This window comes from Lissotriton helveticus, chromosome 11, assembly GCF_964261635.1.
Source record: "Lissotriton helveticus chromosome 11, aLisHel1.1, whole genome shotgun sequence".
In the NCBI taxonomy this organism is placed as follows: Eukaryota; Metazoa; Chordata; class Amphibia; order Caudata; family Salamandridae; genus Lissotriton; species Lissotriton helveticus.
In genome coordinates this window covers 445047713-445072954 of record NC_136072.1, presented here as the reverse complement: position 1 = coordinate 445072954, position 25242 = coordinate 445047713, and the positions used below count along the sequence as shown (strand labels likewise).

Genomic DNA, 25242 nt, shown 5'->3' with positions numbered 1-25242 from the left:
AGGAGGTCTGTGACAGGTTCCAGAAGTAACCTTGGTGAGAAAAGACATATGAGCTGCCCTCCTTGCGCGCTATAGTGCTCCATCTAGAACTCCTTTTCAGAGACCGATGCCTTTCATATGGGACCATGCTCTGCCTAATAACTTTCAATTTAACATATCGGTTGGTGTATAAAGTACTTTGAGCTGCTCAATCACACACACAAAATCTGCATTATCTTTTCCTTCCCACGCTTTCACATTTGAACATCTCTGTACTAGCTCTGCAAAGAGGTCATAAATGTAATCAACACGTTGTTCGAACGCATTTATAACACAGCGACAGCCTTTAGTTTTGCAGTACACACTCAACAAGAATGGCATTTTGTATGAAAAGAAACTACAAAATTGTCTGGGTAAATTATAAATGACTTTTAAATATCTATTGCTCTGCAGATGAAGCATTTTGAAAAACATAGTTTTTGTCCTCAACTTCAACACAGTCAATCGTGTCCTATCACAACACTCCATCCATACTCTGAACTCACTCACACACTTGGAAGTTTCCAATATGTCATACAAGACTGGCATGTTGCATGAAAAAGAAAACTACAAAACTACGTCTGGAAAATTGCAATTGGCACTTAAATAACCATCTTCCCAATGAACAGCATCCATTTTAGGACATCCTCACCCCTAGTTCTCATCCATTATACCTACTTCTCTTCATTCATACCTACTTCTCACCCATCATCCCTACTTCTCACCCATTCCCTACTTCTTAAATCACCCCTACTTCTCGTACCACATGCCTGCTTTTCATTCCTACTTCTTATCCATCATCCATACTTCTCCGCCATCCCTACTTGTCATCCATGCTTCTGATCCTTACTTCTCATCGATCATCCCTACTTCTCATCCATCATTCCTGCTTCACATCCATATTCTCATAAATGATCCCTACTTCTCCTCCATTATCCCAGCTTCTCCTCCATCATCCCTTCTTCTCATCTCTCGTCCCTATTTCTCATTCATCATACTTGCTTAACCATACTCCCTACTTTGTACCCCTGCTTCTCATCCCTACTTCTCATCCATGATGCCTACTTCTTATCGCTGCTTCTCATCGCTACTTCTCAATCCATCATTCTTACTTCTCATCCCTACTTCTCATCCATCATCCCTACTTCTCATCCATCATCCCTACTTCTTATTGCTGCTTCTCATCCCTACTTCTCATCCATCATCCTTACTTCTCATCCCTACTTCTCATCCATCATCCCTACTTCTCATCCATCATCCCTACTTCTTATTGCTGCTTCTCATCCCTACTTCTCATCAATCATCCTTACTTCTCATCCCTGCTTCTCAGCTACCATGCCTACTTCTCAGCCATCATTTCTGCTTCTCATCCATCATCCCTGCTTTTCATTCATCATCCCCGCTTCTCATCCATCATCCTTACTCCTCATCCATCATCCCTACTTCTCATCTCTCATCCCTGCTTCTATTTCTCATTCCTCATACTTGCTTCTCCATACTCCCAACTTTGCACCCCTGCTTCTCATCCCAACTTCTGATGCATGATGCCTACTTCTTATCGCTGCTTCTCATCGCTACTTCTCATCCATCATTCTTACTTCTCATCCCTAATTCTCATCCATCATCCCTACTTCTCAACCATCATCCCTACTTCTTATCGCTGCTTCTCAACCCTACTTCTCATCAATCATCCTTACTTCTCATCCCTGCTTCTCAGCTACTATGCCTACTTCTCAGCCATCATTTCTGCTTCTCATCCATCATCCCTACTTTTCATTCATCATCCCCACTTCTCATCCATCATCCTTACTCCTCATCCATCATCCGTACTTCTCATCTCTCATCCCTGCTTCTCTTCCCTGCATCTCATCCATCATCCCTACTTCTCATCCGTACTTCTCATCATTCATCCCTACTTATTTAACATCACTCCTACTTCTCATGCCTCATCCTTGCTTCTCATCCCTCCTTCTCATCCTTCATTCGTACTTATTATCAAACATACCTACTTCTCCGTGTTCCTGCCTCTAATCACTACTTCTTATCCATCATCCCTGATTATCATCTCTATTCTCATAAATCATCCCTACTCCTCTTCCATCATCCCTACTTCTCATCCATCGTCTCTACTTCTCATCTCTCATCCCTATTTCTCATCCGTCATACCTGCTTCTTATCCATCATCCCTGCTTCTCATCTATCATCCCTACTCCTCATCTGTCATCCCTACTTCTCATTCATCATCCCTAGTTCTCACCCATCATCCCTACTTCTCATCCCTACTCCTCATCTATTATCCCTACTTCTCATTTTAACACACTTTCAGTGTTGTGAAACACACCTTCACACTGATTGTTTGGCAACAGCCAATCAGATTTAAGAGAGAGGGCTGCATTGTATTGGTCTATCCACTGAAAAAAACAGCCTATCAGGATTACCAGGACACTTTTGCAGGGATCCTGTGCCATTCTCGTCTTGCACCAGATCATTTAGTATCAGTACCCTGTACCAAGGCTTACTGTCCTTCCAACTTTTATCCTACAGTCTCTACCCTATCTTAAAAGCTATAGTGACCATTGCTTTGTCAACTGGTTGCCTGGGGTCTGCAGAACTCTGACCATTACCCTAAAGGATTTGTTCTTTGTCCTAATGTTGCTCAAATATGTCCCATGATTGCATCTCTTAGGTCACAGAGGCTCATCAAGGTCAGTTAAGCAGTGATCAACTTGTGCAAAATAATTCCAGTCTGGACTTGCATATTTCCAGTTACCTTCCTTTTCCCTCTTGGACCTCTTGAGTCCTGACAAATCTGAGTCAGTGCTACTGCTTTCTGACTATTCTTGGTTCTCTTGTTCTTCTGTCTCACTGACTTCAGTAATGAGCTTTGGTCTTGTAGTCTTGGGTAGCAGTCTTTTTTGTCTAAGTCTGTTTCTTTGGCCACCTGTCTTTGGACTGTGCTCTTTCCCTAGAGGTACTGGTTGTCTCGAATTCACGAGCAACTGGATCGCCTTCAAATGCAGAATCCTCTGTCACAGTCTCTCCAGCTCCTCTCTCCAGCTCCTCTCTCCAACTCTAATGGTGTGGCAATATTCAAGCACCAAGTCGTTCGCAATGTTCACAAGGGCAGTCGCTGGAAGTGAAGGGATTCTCTTGGCTCTCCCCATCAGAACTTCATGGGGGATAGTCCAGTTCTCCTACACAGTGCACTTTGTGTGCTCACAAGTACCGAAGGAAGAGTGTCTGGCCAGTTGAGAGATGTGGAGGAAGACGGTTTGGCCAACATTGCTTTCATTGTCCTGTTAACCCTCTCTGCTACTGCTAACGCTGGCAGTCTGTAGCTACAATCACATCTTGTTTCAATCCCTAGGATAAGGCATAGCAACTGCATCACTTTATTCTTGAAGTGACCCCCTTGATCTGATTCAAGATGAACTGCCATGCCGACTAGGGGGAACAATCCCCTCATGACCTTCTTGGCAAGTGTCAAACTATTGCATCTCCTGGGGGGATACACTTTGACACAACACGGAAAAAGGAAAACAGCAGCCATTATGTACCTTAACTGGTTGCATCAGGGCAGCTCTAGGAAATAGATCTGGAGACAATTGAAAGGGCTGTCAGACTTTTCTATGTAACTCATGATCTCCACAGCATTTTTCTCTACATTCTGCTTTCAACGTATCAGACAACTCTAGCACAGATTCTCAGCCGGATTTCGTAAATGGGGGTGAACCAGTATCGTTTAAAGGTTGAGACCATGCCATCCAGACTTACATGGGTTGGGTTATGTGGAGTATGGAACTCCCTTACCTTAGAGATTAAAATAGTAACTCCCTGATGTTGTTCAGAAGTCTGCTGAAAACCTGGCTGTTTAAAAAACTAATAAGTTCATATAAAATCAAATCAGTTGGAATTTTGGCTTCTAGGTTATTTCAGCGCCAAGACGCCCTTGAGCATACGCCGCGCTCTACAAAATGTAAAATCAAATCAAATCAAATCCTATGTCCCACCATGGTGCGCAACATGGAATCAGGTCAGACAGGGTTACCTTCCCTTGATACCTAATTGTCACTAGTATCCTTCGTGAATCCTGCCTTTTCCTATTTTTCACTCTTTATCAGTGGAGTTTCATGTTGCAATTCCCTCAATGTATTGACTGTTAGCACTGTTCAAAAGCATATTTGTGACAGTCTCTCCCTGTTTGCATGCCACGCCGAAGTGGAATTCTGGTCTCCAGAGTGCAATAGTAGGCCATTCATCCGCATATCGGTTCCCTCAGGCAACAAAGACCTCACCCCTATTGTGTGCAGTACATTTCACCACGGTAATCTGATGAGGCAAATGCAATGAATTCAGCAGATTCAGAATGTACAAACCTTTGGGGATATGCGAGCCAGATTAAGTTAGGAAACCTCTCTGTGACCACAGTTGGCCAAAAGCATTCACAACCCTAAATCCGTACTGGTTGGTGACTCTCTATTGTTCAAAGATACAACAGGCTCTTGTAGGAGCCATTAGTTCAGCTGCTCAACGGTCGTGTTCATGACAGAACAGCATAAAATATTTGGTTTAATCTGGCATTCCAAGAGCGGGTGCACTGCAGAGTAAATTTTTGAGCTCCTGGAAGGCTAACATGCTCTCTTCATCCTTTGGTACCAGTTTATTGACATAGATCTGCGTAAGCCACTGTAGGGGTTTGGCCACAAGGAAAATATTGGGAATCCATTGTTGGCATTAGCCAACTGTGCCCCAAAACATGCATACCTCTCTTCGCGTGGTCCGGAATTTCATTTTAAGGACAATCTCAATGCACTCAAGAGACACCCTCCTGGCTCCCTTTTCAATCTGATGTTCCAAGTATGTTACCTCTTTTAGGCATTATTGCAATTTTGCAGGGAATAGCTTATGCCCATTCTGAGCAAGGTGGTTGAGCAGGGCTATAGTGTCCTGTCTGAAAGACTTTTTTTTGTCATTGATGCCATGAGCAAGCCATCGATGTACTGTAGTAGAGTTGATCTGTCTGGTAGCTGTAGAGTCTCTAGATCTTTTTCAAAACCTGGTTAAAATATGAGGGGCTCTCCGCATACCTTTGAGGAACGTGACACAGCACAAGAGTTTTCTCTTGAAAACGCAACACAAAGTGGTATTGACTCTCTTTGTGGCAGGAATGTGCCTGATACAATTCAATGATCGTGTGTAAACCAATCAGCGTTTTGAGGAATCAGGATCACTGCTGGGTTTGGTACTGCAGTATAGCCTGGAACAACAATTTTGTTTATTTTTCGTAGATCCTGGACAATCCTCCAATTCTTATTTGATTTTTGCAAGGCCATGATCAGGGGGTTGCATGGACTCTCAATAACCTTCTTCAAAATGTCCTTTTCTAGCATGCTTTCAACGATTAGCACGATACAAGCTATGGCATCAGGTGTCAGTTTGTAAGGGCACATCTGAGGAAAGCCTGGATTGGTGAAAGGGTGATTTTAATGGAGTCATTAAGGTTGTTTCTAAATTCTGAAGTTTTTGAATCTTGTTTGCACTGGTTTCTGTAAGTAAAAAAAGAGAAATCACCTTAGTTTTTTCCAGATCACCTCATAGCTTTCACCATCAGCCTCCTCTACTGTGCACAGATCAGAGACTGTCTGGGGAACCAAAACAAGCCCTATCTAAAATGCTCAAACAGCCACCTCTCCCTTCGCCTCCTCACACTCTGGGCACGATTTACAAAGGTAAACGGAGTCAAAAGTCTAACTTTACAACTTCGGGATTCACAAACAGCATTTACGAGTAGTAAAGTTAGACTTTTGGCTCAGATAAACTTTTTGGTCTTAAGTTTAACTGAGAGACCTTGGGTGGGAGACATTGTTTACAGTGAATGCGCTACAACGCATTCCATTACAACATGGTTGTTACAAGGCAAGCCATTACATCGCAAGTCGTTACAATGACTTGCTGTAGGGGGCAGAAGGTGATGGATTGACAATCCAACACCTTCCCTGCTGTTGCACAAACTGGAGTAGGTATAGTAAATTATGCTATTTCTAAGTCCAGCGCGCCCCCTACAGCAAGTTGTTGTAACCACTTGCGATGTAATGGTTCATGTTTTAACAACCCCGTCGTTGTAACACCCATGTTCTACTGGAAAGCGGTGTAGCGCATTCGTTGCAAAGAGATTTATTCCCTTGGGTAAAGTGACAGAGGCACCAGAAGGACCCTGGGCTTTCAAAACTGGACTCCAAGGGCTCCAGCTCACCAGGGAAATGCCTGGTAGAATAAAAGGCAAGTTCGGCATTATGAAATCAATATGTGAGGCAACAATATGATCAGTGACTGGTCCTCCTGGGACTAATAGGGTTGGTAGTAGCTGTGATGAGAAATAATTGGAATATGTAAATCGCAGGAGAACATTGTTTTGAGTTGGATGGGGCTCAGCGGAAGTTCAAATTCACCAGTTGTAGTTCAGCAAGTGAAGTATAACTTGCACCTTGATCATGTACTGCTTATGACCTCACATAGTACATCACACGTCATGTTCAGTGACATAATTGATGACATCACTGATGTCATCCAATGAATGTTATAGTTTGCTATACGTTTATATTTAGCAAACTACATCTTGACCAAATTTCCCATAGCCTCTGTAATTCTAATGAATGTAAGCTTTTAAAACATGCTTGGCTTTGTAATTTGTCTAGGGTGCCTGAAGGGACTGAGCTCTCCCTGAATAGTTGTGCACATGGTGAACACTGTGTGCTGCAATAACTTTCCAACCCATGTCTGGCTAATTGCCCACAAAAGGTTGGTTGATTGTGAAGGGTTCTATACAGGGCAAAGCCTTTGTGTAGTAGGGGCTTGGCCATCTATTTTGGCTTAGATGTCTGGAGTGAGAATCCACTGCTTTAAACAGGCAGGTAATCTCAGGTGCTTCTTGGTGTTGGTTGAATACTTTTAATTGGAGAGTACCAAACTTCTCAGTTGTAAACAAGTATTCCGTGATAGTGAGTATATGCACTTTTATATTTATATTTTAAGCACCGCGACTACTTTGAAAACATACTTTAACATTCACTTCCTAGAACTATTCATTCACACTGATTAACACACAGCACTCAAACAAGCACTTGTACACATAAAGATTAAATATAAGACACTATACAAACTTCATAAACGTTTCACTCAGACGCACTCTTAAAAAGGCACACCTCCTGGCACAATTTCACAAAAATACAAATAGGCAATTATTAGATCTGGCATCTGTTGGCGTGGTCTTCCCTGACTTTTTTGACTGCCAACCTCCTGTTTTGACCTCGTTTTTGCTGGTTTAGGAGCTTGAGCGTGTTTGACGCTGCCATTCAGTGCCAAAGCGATGCCCTCATCATATACATACCGGAGATTTGTGGATACATGATTGGCGGATTTGAGTTAGCTGTAAGTCTCTTGTGGAGGGGTAAGACATATACCCAGGCATGTATCTCGAATGCTCCACCGTGGGCCTGCAGCTTTGGATGTGCCTCAACGGAGGTAGCTTATCGATTGTGCCGCAGGTTTACCTTGTTGGGGTCTGTGTGCACTGGCTACTCTTACTCAGCTTGCCATTTAAAAGGCTATGTGCCAAGGTCCTGCATGTCTCTTGCTATATCAGAGTTCTCCCTGTTGACAGGGTGCAGTGTTGGGAAGGGGTAGGGCATGTGCGAATGAGTTGCATGCAAGGGTTGTGAATGGCACCGAGTGGTGTGTTTGGTAAGACAGGGCCTGCTTTCCGTGTTGGATTAGCATGGGGGGCATGTAGGAAAAGGCTAGTTAGCAGTTTTGCCTACGGGCAGAACAGTAGCAGTATAATGTTTGATGTTGATGAGTTCTTAATGGTGAATCATCTCCGGTAGTGGAAATGTCACTTTAGGAAATTGGGCATTTCGATGCTCTTGGATGTGTGTGCTTATCTGCCTGTCTCCAATTCACCACTGGGTGCTGAGGGACAGCTACATCTGCATTCCTGATAGAAGGCCATAAATGAGGGGCTGTAGAGAAACTGCAGACCTCTGACTCTAAGGGGCCTCTCTGGTGCAGTAATGTGAGGGTAGAATTGGCACCTGGATTCCCAGGGCATGAATGGCAACCAGCTCAAAATTTAGAGAAGGCCTGTGCATTTTTAGAGGTGGCCTTTTGAATTTATAATCACATACATAACAGTGATTTGTGTATACATGATTGGCTGATTTGAGTTAGCTTCAAGTCCCTTGTCAAGGGGTAAGGCATACACCCACGGCATGTATCTTGAATGTACCTCTATAGCCCTTCAGCACTGGATGTGCATACACGGAAGTAGCTCATGAATTGTACCACAGGTTTAGTCATCTGGGCACGAGCAGGGGCAACGTGTATTGGTGGCTGGTGTAGTTGAGTGACTGATGGGCAGGGTCACGAGGCATAGTCAAAGACTTGAGACTGTTTGACCTTTGTGCTAATGGGGAAGTTCAACAATTGCATGCAACTGTAAAGTGTATATACAATGTGTACCTTGTTTTGATTTTAGTGTATGTGTAATATAAAGACAAGTGTTTATACATACGGTGGGGAGTCTTTTTGTGGCATACGCAGTGTTTTGCCAGGGTGGTGTTGTGCCAATACTTTACACTTGGACCCTGAGGACAAGCCTGACTGCTCGGTGCCAAGCTACCCAAGGTTAAACACAGGTTATTGGACATGAGTAACATACTCATCTTAACAGGAACAGTGGATTCTGTCTGGCTTCGATGAATCCCATGCCAGCCCAAAACTGCTGGGTTTAACAGCGATCCATATACATACAGATTGCCTTTCACAAATGCAGCCCTTGTCTCTCATTCCAGCTAACCCTTCACACATACACACACAAATCAACCACCCATGCACAGGGCTTGTCAAACACACAAACAACAACACACATATGAGCATTCACTTTCAGAAACCATTAATCCAGGTACAGAGACATAGTTAACACAAATAAAACACCCTTGCAAAGGATCCTCCAGACACAAACCTAAACACCTTCTTCATAGACAATGTTTCTATAAATGCAACAGACTTACAAACCAGGCAAATATGCACTGATATTTGCTTCTTCAAATTGTTAATTCAGCCACACAAATGTCCAGCTGTGCACACAACATCCAAGCACAGGGGGAATCATGTACACAGTGGCGGTTTCTCCATTAGGGCGTAGGGGCTCCGCCCCAGGTACTTACGAAGTGCATCAATAACATTTTATTTTATTTAAAAAAATGTAAAACATTCCCAAAGAACACGGGGCCCCGGGGCACTGTCTGAGGCTGCAGTCTTCTACAACCCCACTCACGACTCACCATTATCGCGCAGCTCCGCTGTCACGTCACGTGACTAATTGCTCTGCTCTCTGGCGGCCAGGCCCAAAAATGCCTGCTATGTTTTTGCCGGGCGTCAACATCCGAGCCCTGAAGGCTGTGATGTCATCGGCTCGTCAACTACATTGCTGGAAGGCCCAGTCTCCACCCCCTGATGGCGTGGAGGTTAATTTAGCCCCGGGCGTTTTAAATGCAAGCCCGGGATCGCTAACTCTCCACGTCAATCAGGGTGGAGGAGAGCTTGTGTCACCACCCCTTTCCAACTCGTCACAGGGCGTGGTAGGAGGGAAGGGTGTGTCAGCCAAGGACCGTCTGCGCAGGCTTGAGATTACACTAACCTGACTCACTGCTTCCCGCGCGCCGCACTTGCCAGCATTTTGGAGAGAGGACGTGGCAGCTAATTTACGATCCAGAGTGCAGCAGGTGGTAGTCTATGTGGTTGCTGGCTGGACTCGAGTAGGGCAGTTGAAGGAGGAAGGACTCGGCTGGCTGTGAGCTCGATCAGTTCACCAGGTAAGGCCCAGGCGGGCAATCTTTAACTTATATTCCAGCGTTGGCTATGGCTATGGCTTTGCTGCAAGAGTGCAAGTGCAACTCAGATGTCTTAAGGTGGTGTGTTGTAATTGTTCTGTCTCTGAGTAAACAATGGGATGGCTTGGCTTCCAATTGCCGTTTTTGCTGTGCTTCCCGCCAATGGTTCATTACATAGTCAATCTGGGGGGCCCCTTTGAGGAATAGCATGAAGCCCTGGCTTAAAGGCTAATGAAACTATAGGCCAAAGCATTTTGTCACCACTGGGCTGGCTACACGCTTGGCTTGCGGGAGAAGGGAAGGAGAACCCGAGAGTAGGCAGGCGAGGAGAACTCGACAGCAGGCCTCTGCACTTTGTGACGCAATTTTCAGTGATAATGGGCTTGCTTCCCACGCTAGCGCTTACTTACTTATTATTATATATAATAGTGTCCTAGACCTCAGATTTTTTATGGAAAAATAAATTACGATCATTTTCAGTGCTAGAGATCTGGTCTTGTTTGGTATCACTAGGAATTAGAATATTTTCAGGACTAATTCGGTCATCCCCTCTCGGGTGCTGTACACTGTCAGTCTATATCTTCAAGTGTAGTTAACAGCTCAAAGCGATTTGGCAGCAGAACATTAAATGAGCTCCATGTATTAACATGAGAGCCCCTTGCTTGGTTTCTAAAGTGGGTCATAGCTGGGGGCTGATAAAAGCCTGGTGTAAAACATTCATTTCAGCATCGTTAATATGTACATTCCCTACCCTTGTCAAATCAGCATGTACTAGAAGGGGGTCGCTATGGGTCAATACAATACAATCACCCTGTAAGGTTTTACGACCATTTCCTACCCATGTGACCCGTCTAACCATTTTAAACTTTGTAAAAAGTGCATCTTTTAGACCCCTTTTTTCCCCTAGCCAAGAGAGAGGTTTATTCCGTAGGGCCTCCCATGGTTCATACGCTGATGTATGTAAGGGAGGAACATTGGCTAATATTACTATATATGGTGTAGCAGCTGGTGGTAGATCGAGTTGGCTATAAACTAGATTCTCTTTGGTTTCCATGGGCCTGGTTATATGTTCCCCTGCTCTGTTTTTTGCTCCCTTCTTGTCCATTATAGACTTATTATTTTCGCTATTATCTTTCAACTTATTAAGGGAGGGAATAGGTCTATGTATGGCTGTCTTTGCTGTGCTGGGTATAGAGTTTAACGTCGTAGTTTCTACTCGAGCTATGCTGAGGGAAGAATTATCATATGTAGTTTTGTGAGCGAACTAGAAGGTTGACAAATATTAGGTTGTACATTGACTTCACTGGAGGTAGCCCTATTGTGACCTCTTAGGCATCCCTCTATAGCTTCAACTCTTTCTATTAATTTCCTCAAAGCGCCAACCAAATAATTATATAAATCATATAATAGCCTCAACTTGCACAAATGTAAAGCAGGTTGAGTGATTAACATTGATTAAAAGGAGAATGAATGAAGGGTAGCTTCACGAGTGTGCTTCAAGGTTCTCCTCCCTTTGACTTCTGGGAGACAAATGGTAATTTCCATGTGCAGTCCATTAACTGACCAATCAATAAACTCACAGAGGGCTCTAACAGGTAAAAATGCCTACTTTCCATGGATCTAAAGCTTGGTAGATAATGTTGTTTCACATTCAATAACAAAGTGACTCTCTCGGTGTCTTTTAAATACTCAGACAAATACAACTCCCAAAAGAGTCTGTCATTTTTGGGGTAAAGGCATAAAAGAGCAGAAAAACGTACAAAGTTGTCCAATTTGTCACACAGGTGCAGGTGCTATAATTGTTTGTGTGTTCACTCCCAGACATGATACATTTTCTTCCCCTCTGAGCTTTTATTTTTAGGAACGCATTATCCACGCCTGGTACACTATGCGTTATTCCTATACCTGATATGGATGTGCACGTCTCACTGTCTGTTTCCATTGTACTCTCTTCTTCTACATCTGAGGCTAACTCGATCTTTTTGGGGGGCTCGTTCACCGTATCTTGGCAACTCTCTTTTTTTCTCATCTGAATCTTTCTCCGTCAGTCTCTCTCTCTCTGAACCTCTCTTCAACTCTGCTTCCCCAACTCTTGCTCACTCCCTTTCTCCTACTCCCGCTCTTTCCTTTGCTTTCTCTCTCTCTCTCTTGCTCACTTTCACCATTGTTTCTGTTTGAAGCTCTACTTCACACTTTTACTCTCTCCCTTTCTTTCTCTTGCTCTCTCTGTCTCTGTCTCCCACATGTAGACCCCGTGGGCCTTGGAGAAACAAGGTGGTTTTGGGGCCCTGTTAGGTGGCACCACAGGCAGACAGAAGCAGAGCGAAGCTCTTTGGGAATGGTAGGGTGGCAGCCTTAGAGGGCAGCCTCTTCAAGAGTACCTTCAAATTCAGCTTTTGGGTTTTGAGGCAACACCAGACAGGAATAAAACAAGTGCTGGAGTTCAGTGACAAGCAGGAATGAACGACAGCTCCATAAACTAGGTACTTCTGCAAACAATGTTAATCCCTAGCATTTGATAACTTTGTTTTGTATAAGAATTGTGACACTGAATGAGAGCATGAGATATGAGTGCACCTGATGATGCTCTGATTAAGGCAAATGTTTTGATGGTTTGATCCGGAACATAGAGGTGTTTTGTTTTGAAACTGTGAGTTTAGCTTTGGGGCTATTGTGACATAAAGCTGTGTTGATTGGGAGTGGGATTATCCTACAGTAGAGGCCTAAAGGCCACTTATAATTGCCAGGAGGTGTAAAAGTTCATGATTATGCTGAGCTATCGATGTGTTCTGTGACATATACTAATGTGGCTATGGCAATCAGCCTTGAGAATCAATGGAGAATAGGCGTAGAAATGGTGAGTTGCAACATCAGGTCTGTCTTTTAGCTGTTGTCAGAAGAGCCAGGCAACCTTTACCAATTAGGCATTTGGTTTGAGAGGCTAATTTATTTACCTTAGTTCCTTCCCAGTTCTGAAGTAGTGAATTACCCCCACCTTATAAATAGTATGGTGAAGCAACTGCTTCTGATTAACTCTTTGTCAAGCTGTCTTGGGGCAGGGACCCATAGTACTGAGCCCTGCTGGTCTGTGCTGCTCGTGTGCTCTCCTCCATTATCGGACTCTTGACAGACTGCTATGCAAGAAATATCCCAATTTCATCTTATGCATGCTGTACCTCTCTGCAGATCACTTAATCCAAGTGGTTGTATCTTTATCCCTCCCTACTGTGCGTATCCCTCTGACATTTCATGTTATTATCCTAAAATGTGCTGTGAATTGGAACGGATTATGAAAAGTGTTGAGTCATTGACTGTGGAGACCTTCCTGTGTTGGAGTGCCCGACCCCACAACCTACTAAGCGGCCCTATTTCTTTGTGTTTTGTTGCTGCTGTGGGACCCTCTCTCTCTTTCTCTCTCTACTGGCTTCAACTTAAATTCCCAACTACATACCCAAGGACAAACGTAACTATTCTTCCGTTCAACAAACTGTTTAAGGTGATAACAAAATTCATACCACATCTCACCAGTACTAAGCTTGAGGTACTAGAGCTTGATGTTTCCTCTCCTGTGAACTTTAACAGCCCTTTTCATATTTACTATACCATTACATTTGGGCTGGGGGGGGCAGTAATGTTATTTGGTAGGTATCGATATGCAATAGATAGTCTAATGTTTGTACATTAGCCACTATATTCCCAATAAACAACGCTCCCAAGAACCATTGAGCTTTAAGTTGTGACTTGAGTCCAGGACCTACAGCAACCAAAGCATCTCCTATCACACTTGTTTTATCATTATCAAGTAATTTGTGGGGTAACTGCCAGATGAGATGGTGCCCTCATCGAGTTGAGGACTTTGAGTGATTATTATTTCAATGTTTCAGATTTGGACTCTGTGGCTGTTGAAATTCGCAGTTGATTATTCAAGGTAGCCACAGTGGCTATGGCTTCTTTATGAACTTCTACTAACTGCAAGGCCTTAGGGTATTTTTGAATGCTGTTGTAAAGCTCTGTGGTTGAGCTACCTATGTTATATGACAGCTCTTTGATAATGTAATACCTGCACTTTCACAATTGCTTTATTAACCTTCATGCTTTCTTAAATGTGCTTAAAAATGCACCATTTTTTCACTATTTTTTCAAAATTTTCTCGGGGGGAATTCACCCCGAACCCTCCTTAGGGGGTTCGGGCTCGCTCGCTGCGCTCGCTCGCTACGGTGCAGTATGATTACCAGTTTACGCCCTACCACTTTCAAATGTCACCAGCCGCGAATGTGTAAAGAAAGAGGGGCTAATTGCTTTTTTGTGGCTTTTAAAGATTTATACTTTATTATTTGGGAAATGTAGAAAAAAATGCTTCAATTGTTAATACATTTGAAAAAATCCTTTAATTGCTCCCAAATGTTGGCCCTTCAAGTGTACATCTTGGCACCAAACCTTTGCTTTCAAGATGAAGGGTAAGATGAATATACAGGGTTCACGAACTAGCATACATAATCCAAAAATGCAATGGTGTGAGCTGAGTGGAATGTGTGACTGTGGAGTGCAAGCAAGGGGAGTGTGGGTGAAATCAGAATGGAGATAAATGTGGATTTTTGAATGTGTAAGTAGTTGAAGTCGGACTCTTTTTCAGTTTAGTGAATGCATCGACCTGTTCAGGTATTTGTTAACCTCTTGAGAGCCGTATTGCCGTTACATAATAGCAGATAACACCATGTACTTATAGTTAGTTCAGTGTTTCCATAGGAAGAGTGTTGCTAATAACTTTGGCAAAAAGAACAGAAGATGGATGGAATGCTGCACAATGCAAACATTCACCCTCCAGTCACAGATATTGGTTTAATCCATTGTTTTTCTGCTCACGACGCTACGCCAATTTGGACCTAGCCATAAGCAAATCAGTCATGACTGTGCTCCTCATTGGAACAGTCTAGACCAAACTGCCAAGCCAGATCCTCCCTGGACCTGAAACAAGCATCCTGGGACCGGTTCCGGTGTATCACCTCTCCTCAGCTAGGCTAGCTCCAATACAGTGGCACAGTGAGCATGGGACCCAAGTCTGGATATACCTTTCCCACTTAGGGCGACAAGGCAAAAAGAACAGATGAATGATGCAGTGCTGAACAATGCAAACACTCACCCCCAGTCACAGATCTGGGTTTAAGCCATCGATTTTTTGCCCCCCCCGTTCAGACCGAGCTATATACAAATTAGTCTTGACCCTGCTCCTCATGGGAACAGTCCAGCCCAAACTGCCAAGCTAGGTCTTCCCTGGATCGGAAACAAGCATCCTGGGACTGGTTTCAGGGTATCACCCCTCATCAGCCAGGCTAGCTTGAATCCAGTGGCACAGTTTGCATGGCACCCACGTCTGGGCATACTCTTTTCACTGGGTCCGAACAGGGGTGGCATAGTGAGCAAAAGAACAATATATTCAACCCAGACCTCTTGACTGGGGGTGAGAAGTTGACAAGTTTCAGCACTACATCCATCATCTCCTTGTGTTTGTTATTTTTACCAGGGCCGGACTGGGAACCAAAACCGGCCCTGGCAAAGTGCTTGGCCGCCCCCCCCAGCCGATTTTGATACAGGGCCGATTTTGCCGCTATTTTGCAAAAACGGCCCTGTAACAAAAATGGCCCGAGGGGCCCCAAACCTGCCCCCACCCGTGCGGCGCACCAGGGGATTGCCCGGTGCCGTCTACAGCCAGTCTGGCCCTGATGTTTACCCTAAGTGGCCAAGGGCATACCCAGACATGGGTCCTTTGCTCACTGTGCCACTGGATTCAAGCTAACCTGACAGATGAGGGGTGATACCCCGAAACCAGTCCCAGGATGCTTGTTTTCGGTCCAGGGAGGACCTGGTCTAGTAGTTCGGGCTGAACTGTTCCCATGAGGGGGACAAGACTAATTTGCACATGGCTCGATCCAAACTGGTGTGGCATAGCGAGCAAAACAATGATGGATTCAATCCAGATCTCTTGACGGGGGGTGAATGGTTGAAAAGTTTCTGATCCCTCAAGTGTGTGCCAAGAAAATAGGTGGTTCCCAAAATGTTGATTCCTCATTTTAAATCCCATAGGTAAAGTAAGAAAGCGATGCAACAAAAATGTCGGAACAGAATCATGCCATGTTTGGCAGAAAGTTAGAACTTTACTGTACTTACTGATTATTCTTATCACAATGGTGGTAAAAAGTTAAATATATCTGGACGGATGGTCCGGTAGGATTGTCATTATAAAAAAAATTGGGCCTTCTGATTGACCTGGGAGTATTTTCTGCCTTGAACCTTTATGGTATTGCAGGGCTAAGAAGGGCCCCATGATACTGAAGGATTTGATTGGTTTGCCACAACTGCGAACAAAATATTGCGGCTGCCATTAAATGACTCTGAGACTGAATTCACAAGTCCTGATTTTTTTTGGGTTAAAAAGCCGTCAGGGTGGGCACCCCCTGACACCTAGGGCCATCTCAGGGAGGGGGCTCCCCGAAGAAAATGCAGTGCAGGAGCCTTCAAACAGAGAATAAGATGGCAGCAAAGGAGGGCTATGGTAGCACAGGGGCAGTGGAAGTACAACTAATCAGAGGGGGAGGGGAAATGGCACGAACACAGAGAACAAGGGCAGATGGTAGGGGGCAGGTATTGGGCAGAAACAGCTTCCAGTGGATGCATAGAGGTAACATCAGCACAAAGGAGAGGGAGAAAGGGGCCAGAGACAAGCACACATGGCAGGGGCACATACATGGAGAATGAGGAACAGGAGGCAGGGACAGTAGCGGAGGGCAGTGGCAGCTCAGGGGCAGTGGCAGCAGAATGGACCAGGGTGGTAGGGGTCAAATCATGCACATGGTCAACGAGCCAGAGGGAGCATTAGCAGAAATGGAGGGCAGTGTCAGCACAGGCGCACTGGCAGCATAACGGGTCAGGAAAGGGGACAGAGCGACTCACACGGGGAACAAGGGGAAATGGGGAAATGGGCAGCAATGGTGGTCAGTGACAGCACAATGGACCAGGGAGGGAGGAACGAGGAGATGGGCAGCGCAGAGTGCAGGGGCCCTACAGAAGGCAGTGGAAACACAACAGACAAGATAGCCAGGTTTTAAGGACATGCACTTGGAGAATGAGAGCGAGGTGGCAGGGGCAGCAATGGAAGGCTGTGGGAGCGCAGAGATAGTGGCAGCACAATGGACTACGGACGGAGGTGTATGGGGGTCACAAACAGAGAACAGAGGGCAGGGGGCAGGGACAACAACAGAGGGTCAGTGGCGACACATGGTAGGTCCTGGCATAATGGATCAGCAAGGCCAGGGGCATGCTCACAGAGGATGAGGGGAGAGAGAGAGACAGGGGTGGGACAGCAATGAAATGCAGTGGCAACCCAGGGGCAGTGGACCCGGAGAGAGAGATAGGGCATGGGCACACATATGGAGAATAACAGGGTGAGGGAGGGGACAGGGGCAGTAGCAGATGGCATTGGCAGTACAACAAACTGTGTACAAAGGGGACAGGGCAAGCACATGAAATACAAAGTGGCAGGGGTGAGGTGGCAGCAGCGGAGGATAGTGGCAGGATAACCGACTACAGAGCCAGAGGGCAGGTGGCTGTATGGGGGAACCAGGGCAAAAGGTGTCAGTTGCAGCAATGGCATTACAAAGGACCAGGGGGTGGAGGAACACCCATGGAGGGCGGAGTGGGTGGTGTGGGCAGCAATGGGACACTGGCAGCAAAATTGCTCCAGGATGAGAGACGGCAGAGGCACTCACAGAGATTGTGGAGGTAGGGGGAAGGGGCAGAAGTGGAGGGCAGAGGCAGTACATGGGCTGTGGCAGTACAACAGACTGTGGAGGGAGTTGAAGAGTACGCACATGGAGATTGGGAGCCGGTGCGGCAACAGAAAACAGTGGTAAATTAGGGTAGTGGTTGCATGACTGGCTAGAGAGAGAGGGCTAGGTCATGCACAGGGTAACTAGGGTCAGGGACAGCAATGGAGGGCAGTGGCAGTACAAAGGAACAGGGAGAGAAAGTGCAAGGGCATGCACACTAAGAACGGGGCAAGTGGAAGGAAGGCAGGGGCAGGAAAGGAGGGCATTGACACCGTAATGGACCGGGGGCAGGGGCATGAACATGGGGACTGGAGGCAAGTGGCAGAGACAGCAGTGGAGGACAGTGGCAGCATAGCGGCAGTGACAGCAAAACAGACCAGGGAGTGAGGAGGCAGGGGCATGCCCATAGAGATCAGGACTCCTGGGGGGGTCGCAGGGGCAGCAATTAACAGCAAGCAGGATATGTAACGCTCTCCCTGGAGTCCTTAGATGCAACCCCTCCTTCTTCTGTTTCAAAAGGGACCTCAAACTCAATCTCCTTAACAAATACTTTCCAGAACAACGTCAACTAACATAGACCTCAATATTCCGAATTGACTCCCATTCAAGGATTGTTGGTGAACGTACTATGCTATTCACCTTGTTTTTTGCACAGTTATTTATTGTTCATGCAGTATTCTTTATCCGTGGTTTGCTTCCCGACTGTCGGCCTTCTGGGTAATGCAAGGCCCTTCTGTTTTTCACAAATGTGTATGTGAAGGGCTCTGATACCTACGGGTCTAGCTAGCGCTATACAAAACTTTTAAAATCAAAATAAACAGACATAGGAAGGAAGAGTGAGGGTCATGCAGACATAGAACGGAGTGGGAGTGAGTTGTTAGGGGGAGCACCAGAACTCAGCTGCAGAACATAGGTAATGCCTGCACAAAAAAACTTGGAAGGAAGAGTCAGGGACATGGGAGCACAACCGACCAAGGAGGGAGGGAGTGGGGCATGCAAACAGATATTGTGGGGCAGTGTGAGTAACAGGAAGCAGTGGTAGGGCTGTGGCAGACAATGAACTATGGTGGAAGGGGCAGGGGTATGCACACGGAGAATGTGGGCGGCTGGGGATGGTGGGGTCAGAGTTCAGAATGAAATAGCAGTGTATACACAGGAGCGGTGACAGTACAACAGACCAGCAAGTGTGGGATCAGGAAAGGCACATGGAGAATGGGTGGCAAAGGGGAGGGCCAGCAGCAGAGGGCAGTGGCAGCACAGTGGATCAGGAAGAGAGTGGGCAGGGTCACGCACACCATGAAGGAAGGGCTTGGGCATCTATGGAGGGCAGTGGCAGCACATCGGTAGTGGCATCACAACAGACCAGAGAGGAAGAGAGGGAGTAGGGACATGCACAAACAGTGGAGCGGGGAGAGGCTACAGCGGAAGGCAGTTTCAGCACAGTAGACCAGAGAGGGAGGGGACACAGGCACGCATGCAGAGAACAATGAGCAGGGTGGAGGTGCAGGGGCACCAATAGATGCAAGTGGGAGCAAAACTGACCAGGTAAGGAAGTGCAGGGGCAGACACACGGAGGCAGCAACAGTGCATGCTACTTTAACCATAAAGAAGGGATCTCTTGACATAAAAGTGACAAAGGTCGTCTTTATCTGGTTGGTTTGCCACAGATTTATAATTTTACCTCGTGATTCAATTCTAGATGATTCTTTTACGTCTCAGGAAATGACAAAAATAGTAGGGGCATATTTACAAGCCCTGTGCTCTGTCGAAACGTCACTTTTTGTGACGTTCTGGGGTGCACAGGGCTTAGCCAGATCTACAAAGCCACGTAAAGCCACCCTGCATGGCTTTTCATGGCCTTGTAGATATGAGCTAATGCGAGCGAGCGAAAGTCGCTACCTTGCCTTACTCTTCGTGAAAGAGGCATTCTATAGGTGTTGCTGTGGGTGTTCTTACTCAACACCCATTGATTTTGATGCTGCCACAGATTTACAACATCAGACAAACCTGTGCCACGCCAAAACCTTTCATCTCCTTAGAGCATATTGTAGCACACATAGAAAGAGGAAAATGCCTCTTGTGATTGTTTTGTGTAGGAAGTGCCCCTTCCTGCAGAAAAACAATTGTGACAACAACACATACACCCTTGCACCAGGGTGCAAGGGTGCCTGCGTTGGCGCATTGCTGCTAAATGTGTATCAGTGCAGGCTGAAAGTACAGGAATATACCGTGTTTTGTAAATATTGTGAATTCCTGTCCCTTCCAATTTGCATAGGACGGCGCAGCAATATGATTTGCGATGCTGCTCCATGCCAATTCCTTGTAAATATGCCCCGTAGTTTTAAGGGGTTAAGTATTTCTTTTCCCTACACCTTCCAACCAAATCAGTTAATCCCCAATGTTGTCAAATTTAGAAAAAATTTACATTGCACATGCCTGTACATGTGGAAGGAATATGATTACTATAAAGTACATTGAACAACACCAGAAATAGCTCCTCAATTACCTATCTGAATTTTGATCCCTTAAGAGTTTAATGGGGCATATGTGATCTCCCAGTTGGATGATCTGATCAAATACCCCACAGCCAATGCATTTAAAAGTCAAGTTTCCAAGGCAAAAGCCTACAAAAGTCCTGGCCTGTTGGAAAAGAACTAAGGGGCATATTTCCAAGAAATGACCCCTTGCTGCGCCAAGGCAGTGATGCGTCAAAATTTCTGGCTCCAGCGTGAAAAATCCTTACAACGCCATGGACATGCCATATTTACAATAGGGGGCTCCATGGCACAAGTTCCCAAGGATGAGTCAGATATTCTGACATATCCATGAGAAGAGTGCCGTAAGGTGGCACATTCCTGTAGTTGGTCATAAAACTGGCTCAATTACAGCAATGCATCAAAAAACAGAGGCGATGCGTCAGTTTTGACTGACGAAAGTAGCCTACTGTATGGGACCAATGTAATTCTGTGTCAAAAAATGAAACACTCACCTTGCATTCCATTACATTGGTCCTGTATGTCTGCATACAAGTCGGCATAGTGAATTTGTGTGTAGCACTATGCCTACGTATGTGTGACATAAGTCATTATTTGCGTGTATTATGTGGCTTTCTGTGTTACCTACCTTATGTGTGTACCTACCTTTTGACGGGATGTGACTTGGTTGTAGATTACACTGTTTCAAGTAACTTCAGCTGGTCAAATTCCTCTGAAACAGCCCTTGCATCATTCCTACGCCTGGGTTTTGAGGTGTAGGAATTTTGACGCATCTCAGGCTCAGCAGCCCCTCCCAAAGATGCGTCACTTTGAGGAAAATGTCATGAATACCACTGCGTCCATTTTACAAGGATTTTAGGTGGGAACACCTACCTTGCATATATTAAAGCTAATGTAGCGCAGCCGACTCCGACAAACGAAAAAACTGACGTCGGTCGTCAAAAAGTGATGCATCAGCCTAGATGAGTCACCTTGTAAATATGGAGCAATGACTGCGCTGCCCCTGTGTCAAACAAAATGACACAGCAAAGGCACAAGCTCCTTGGAAATATGCCCCCAATTATTCATTCAGACAAACGGGAATCATTTCTACAGAAAATAGTAGAGAAGCACATAGTTAAGTTTTTGCTATATAGAATAAGAGGGAGAGTCCATCCTTGGTCATGGTGTCTGCAGGTTTTCCATCTTACAGTACATGTCACTACCTCTGTGTTAATGCGCCCTGCTACACTGTACATGCCTTATTCACATCCATAATGCATTTTGACCTGATGGTGGTATTGGGCACTGATGCTAGAACGCTGTGGAGGCAAACCAAATTCTTTAAGCTTTCGTTCTGGACATGGTTTGGAGCACGCTGCAACCCAGTTCCTGAACTGAATGTTAATATGTACTCCACATTAGATTTTTATATGGTTGGTTTTAAATATAACAACCTCTGTTTCAGATTTTTTGGGGGGAAACTACTTCAAAACTCAAGACAAGAATTGTTTGCTCACCCTTTACACCTACCATAGTACCATAACCCATTAATACTTACATTGCAACACCCCTTTGATTCTAGTTTAGGCGTGGCCATTTTAGGCTATCACTCGGGATGGCAGCAGTAGAGAGGCAGTACATTGCTTCTAGAAATAGCTAATATTGCCCTATTTCCATTGACAAGGAGAGGTAAAATGGAACTTCTCAAATGGTGGCAAAATCCCTAGCACAACGCTTGAGACTGGCTACAAGAACTGGCAGACCTTCATTAAAATGTAACGCATTGATACGATCCATCCAGAATGGGAAATTTCGGGATGTGCACATCTGCTAATGTATGCATAACTAGGGCTTACACCAAGCAGATGGGAAATTTGTAACTCTGTTAACATAGGACCTGATTTAAAGTTTGGTGGATGGGTTACTCTATCACAAACGGGACAGATATCCCGTCAGTCTTATTACAAGTGCCGTAGGATATGCGTTCGCAATAAGGTGGATTGGATAGCTGTCACGATAATGAGGGAGTAAGCCCTCATCAAACTCTAAATCTGACCCATAGTATGCTGGCATTGGGTTTTCTGAGTTTTCTAAAAGTAAACATTTGTCAACAGCCTTTGTATCTCTTTCAGATCGAACAGCAGTTTCTACGCATTTGCCTTTAGCCTGGACAAGGACATCCCCTGGTGAGGATGAAGAGTTTATGGAAACTTTGCAGCAACTTTTAGATCATTGCACAACTCTATAAGAAACTGGAATTTCGCTTTAGAAAGCAATACCGACATACCCTATGTTCTGCCTTGTTTACCTGTAAGGTATTTGTTGTTTACAAATAATAAATATTGTATAATTTAAAAGTGTTATTTCCAAATCTTCATAACCATGGCTTTCATATTATAAAGGAAACTGATAGGTATGTTGAGGATACAGAATGAGAAAAACTGTCCATTTGTTATGGTTATTTGTATTCCTTTCTTGACAAATTGAGGAATTACAGGAAATACCAACTACTTGACCATTATTGACCCAAACATTACACAATGAATGAAGTTGTTAGTTACAACATATGAGGATAACCATGCATGTAATCTCAGTTTCTTTGTACTAATTTTATGAAAACTGGATATTCTACAGTCCTTGATATTGGAAGGTGGCCATAATGATTCGATGAGCCTGACATAGTTGTCAGCTACATGCTAAAGGAGCAAAATGCTAAATAGTGCAAATGTATTTAATCTCTTTTTTTTGTACATGTTCAAGCTGAGAGTTGCTTCTAAAATTTCAGTTAGAGGTTAATAGTTACAAAAAAGCCTAAGTCTGATTCCGGATCTTCTAATATACACAGAAACCCTTCTAGTTAGAGGGGCTGACATGAGGAAAAGCTGCTTTACATTTTGAAGACCTGTTGCCAAGGGGACCTACATGACACTCATGTTTTTTCACATGTACCTCAACAATGTTCCTTATTATTAATAAATAAAGTGTAAGTATTTAATCATTGTGTGAAATGGAGTTCTAAAAAATAGCTGACAATTGCAATTACCAGTTATCTTCTTGTTTCAAGCAAATTGTGATCTTATTGTGACATACATGAAACAAATGTTCACAATCGGTTTAATTTGAAAGTGAAATTTCACCCAGTCAAGATAGATCTTTGTGGTGTCTTACTGTTTGACATGCTGTTTCCATGTTCTGGCTGGGTTGCTAAGATGGCATACTCCATTCCAGAACGTGTCTGTCCTTGGAATGTTGATTCTTTAATATTGTCAGTTACAGCTAGGACCTTGAGGATGAGGTCCATATGGAGGTATCCCTCATTAAATCTTCTGTCTACTGCATCCAACGTGTGCTGTAGTTCTTGCTAAAGAGTGCCACTTACCTCATTTTGTATAATAAAATTTAAGGTTCCAGTGGATCATAAAAAAAGTAAATATGTTCTGATGATTACCATAAACAGTTCAACATATAGCAGAGTTATGGGTTTGGCAAATAGGTATTTGAGAGAGGCTCTAAGAACTTCCACGAACTCTCCAGACACCTGCGCTCCGCCGCCATCTCTCTCTTCCTCACACACACCCCCCCCCCTATCCGCCGAAGCCACAGTGGAGGGCGCTTCTTCCCCGACTTTGCTACTAAGTCCTGGTACGGCCTTCTCCTTCACCTCTGGACCTCTCCTTCTCATATGGATTTCAGGAAGGGGTTCAAGACCTGGTTGTTCAACTGATCCACCCGAAGCAGCAGCCCTCAGCGACTGATACCCTCACGGGTGACAAGCAGTGCCATACAAATCCTGATTGATTGATTGAGACTATGTGAGAGGTAGCAGGTGGAGAAGCTGCAAGCTTTAGCCAGCATTGATGATGTATGGAGGGCATTATGTTGTACTTGAAGAGAAAGTTGGTGTGGTAAGTAGGCAGACGAGATATTTAGCAACGATTTGCTAACTTCTTTTCCGATTTGAAAATTTAAGTTAGGCTCTGGTGATTTCCGCTTCCTTGTGCACACAGCTGGTTAATTCTTCATGTTGAATCATCCAAGTAGCACACTTGGTCCTTCACTGGTACATGTTCCTCAGTAGTTCAGCATGGCTCACTGCATGAATTTATTTATTCTTTTTTTTGTTTGTTTACATATGTATTTATTATTTGCACTATTACCAACAGACATCATTCTGCAGGAGAAATTGGACTATAATTAGGAACTGTGGATGGGACTAGTTCATAAACGTCATCTTAGGGCTCTATTCTTATTTGTTGATGCAAATGAGCTCTAGGAGTATCAACGTCTGCTGTTCTAATCCTTTGCACCTCACCTATAATGAAAGAAGCCCTATTTTAAACTAAGGGCCCCGGTCATGACCTGAAACCATGAATGGAGAAAAAAATGAATCCATTGGGGGGATTAAAATACAATTCAGAATCAGAGCCAAAATGAATGTAATGCTTTGTTCGACTAAATTTAAAAACGTTATTTATTGCTTTCAAGGTTTTAACGTATGAACCCCTAAACACCAATAATAATCCAAAAAAGTGAAGACTGAGGCATTGAAATAACATGGAAGCAGATTTATTTTATTTATATCAATGTGTATGTCAAAAAAGTAGCAGATCATTGGAACAGACAGCTGTGCTACTGTGGCATAGCAGAGTAAAGACGCATTGCTCTTGTAACAAAAAGTGCCTATGGTCAATAGAACACCAAGGGAAAGTATAAACACAATGGAGTTTTGGCTAAGAAAGTAGGTACCAGACTCCTAGGAAGAGATAAGGCAAGTATCTCTTGTTGACTGAAAATTTTTTGAGAATAAACTGATTTGTAGCATTAACAAACATTTTGACTTGCACAGAGAACATTAATTTAGGCTTCATAATGCAGTCTGGGCTCTGAGTCTATTTTTACTCCTGTAAACAGAAGCAGCTTTGTAGGGCTCGCAGAGCAACAATGGGAATGGTTTGACAGGAAAGGATAAACTCAGGTTCTTGTGATGGTGAGGCAGCCTTAGGTCCTCAGATGGCTGCTTTTGGTGCTGCTCGG

The 25242-nt window shown here is 44.4% G+C and overlaps 1 protein-coding gene across 1 annotated transcript in view; it reads left to right on the top strand.

The window, feature by feature from the left end:
• The window catches only part of LOC144792860 (dehydrogenase/reductase SDR family member 12-like), a 290090-nt gene extending 266451 nt beyond the window's left edge, over window positions 1-23639 (top strand). The window contains exon 10 of the mRNA XM_078668054.1: window positions 22341-23639. Within this exon, the coding sequence (XP_078524180.1) occupies window positions 22341-22456 (116 nt within the window). The 3' untranslated portion in view covers window positions 22457-23639. The remainder of the gene's footprint in view (window positions 1-22340) is intronic.
• Window positions 23640-25242: the final 1603 nt, after the last annotated feature.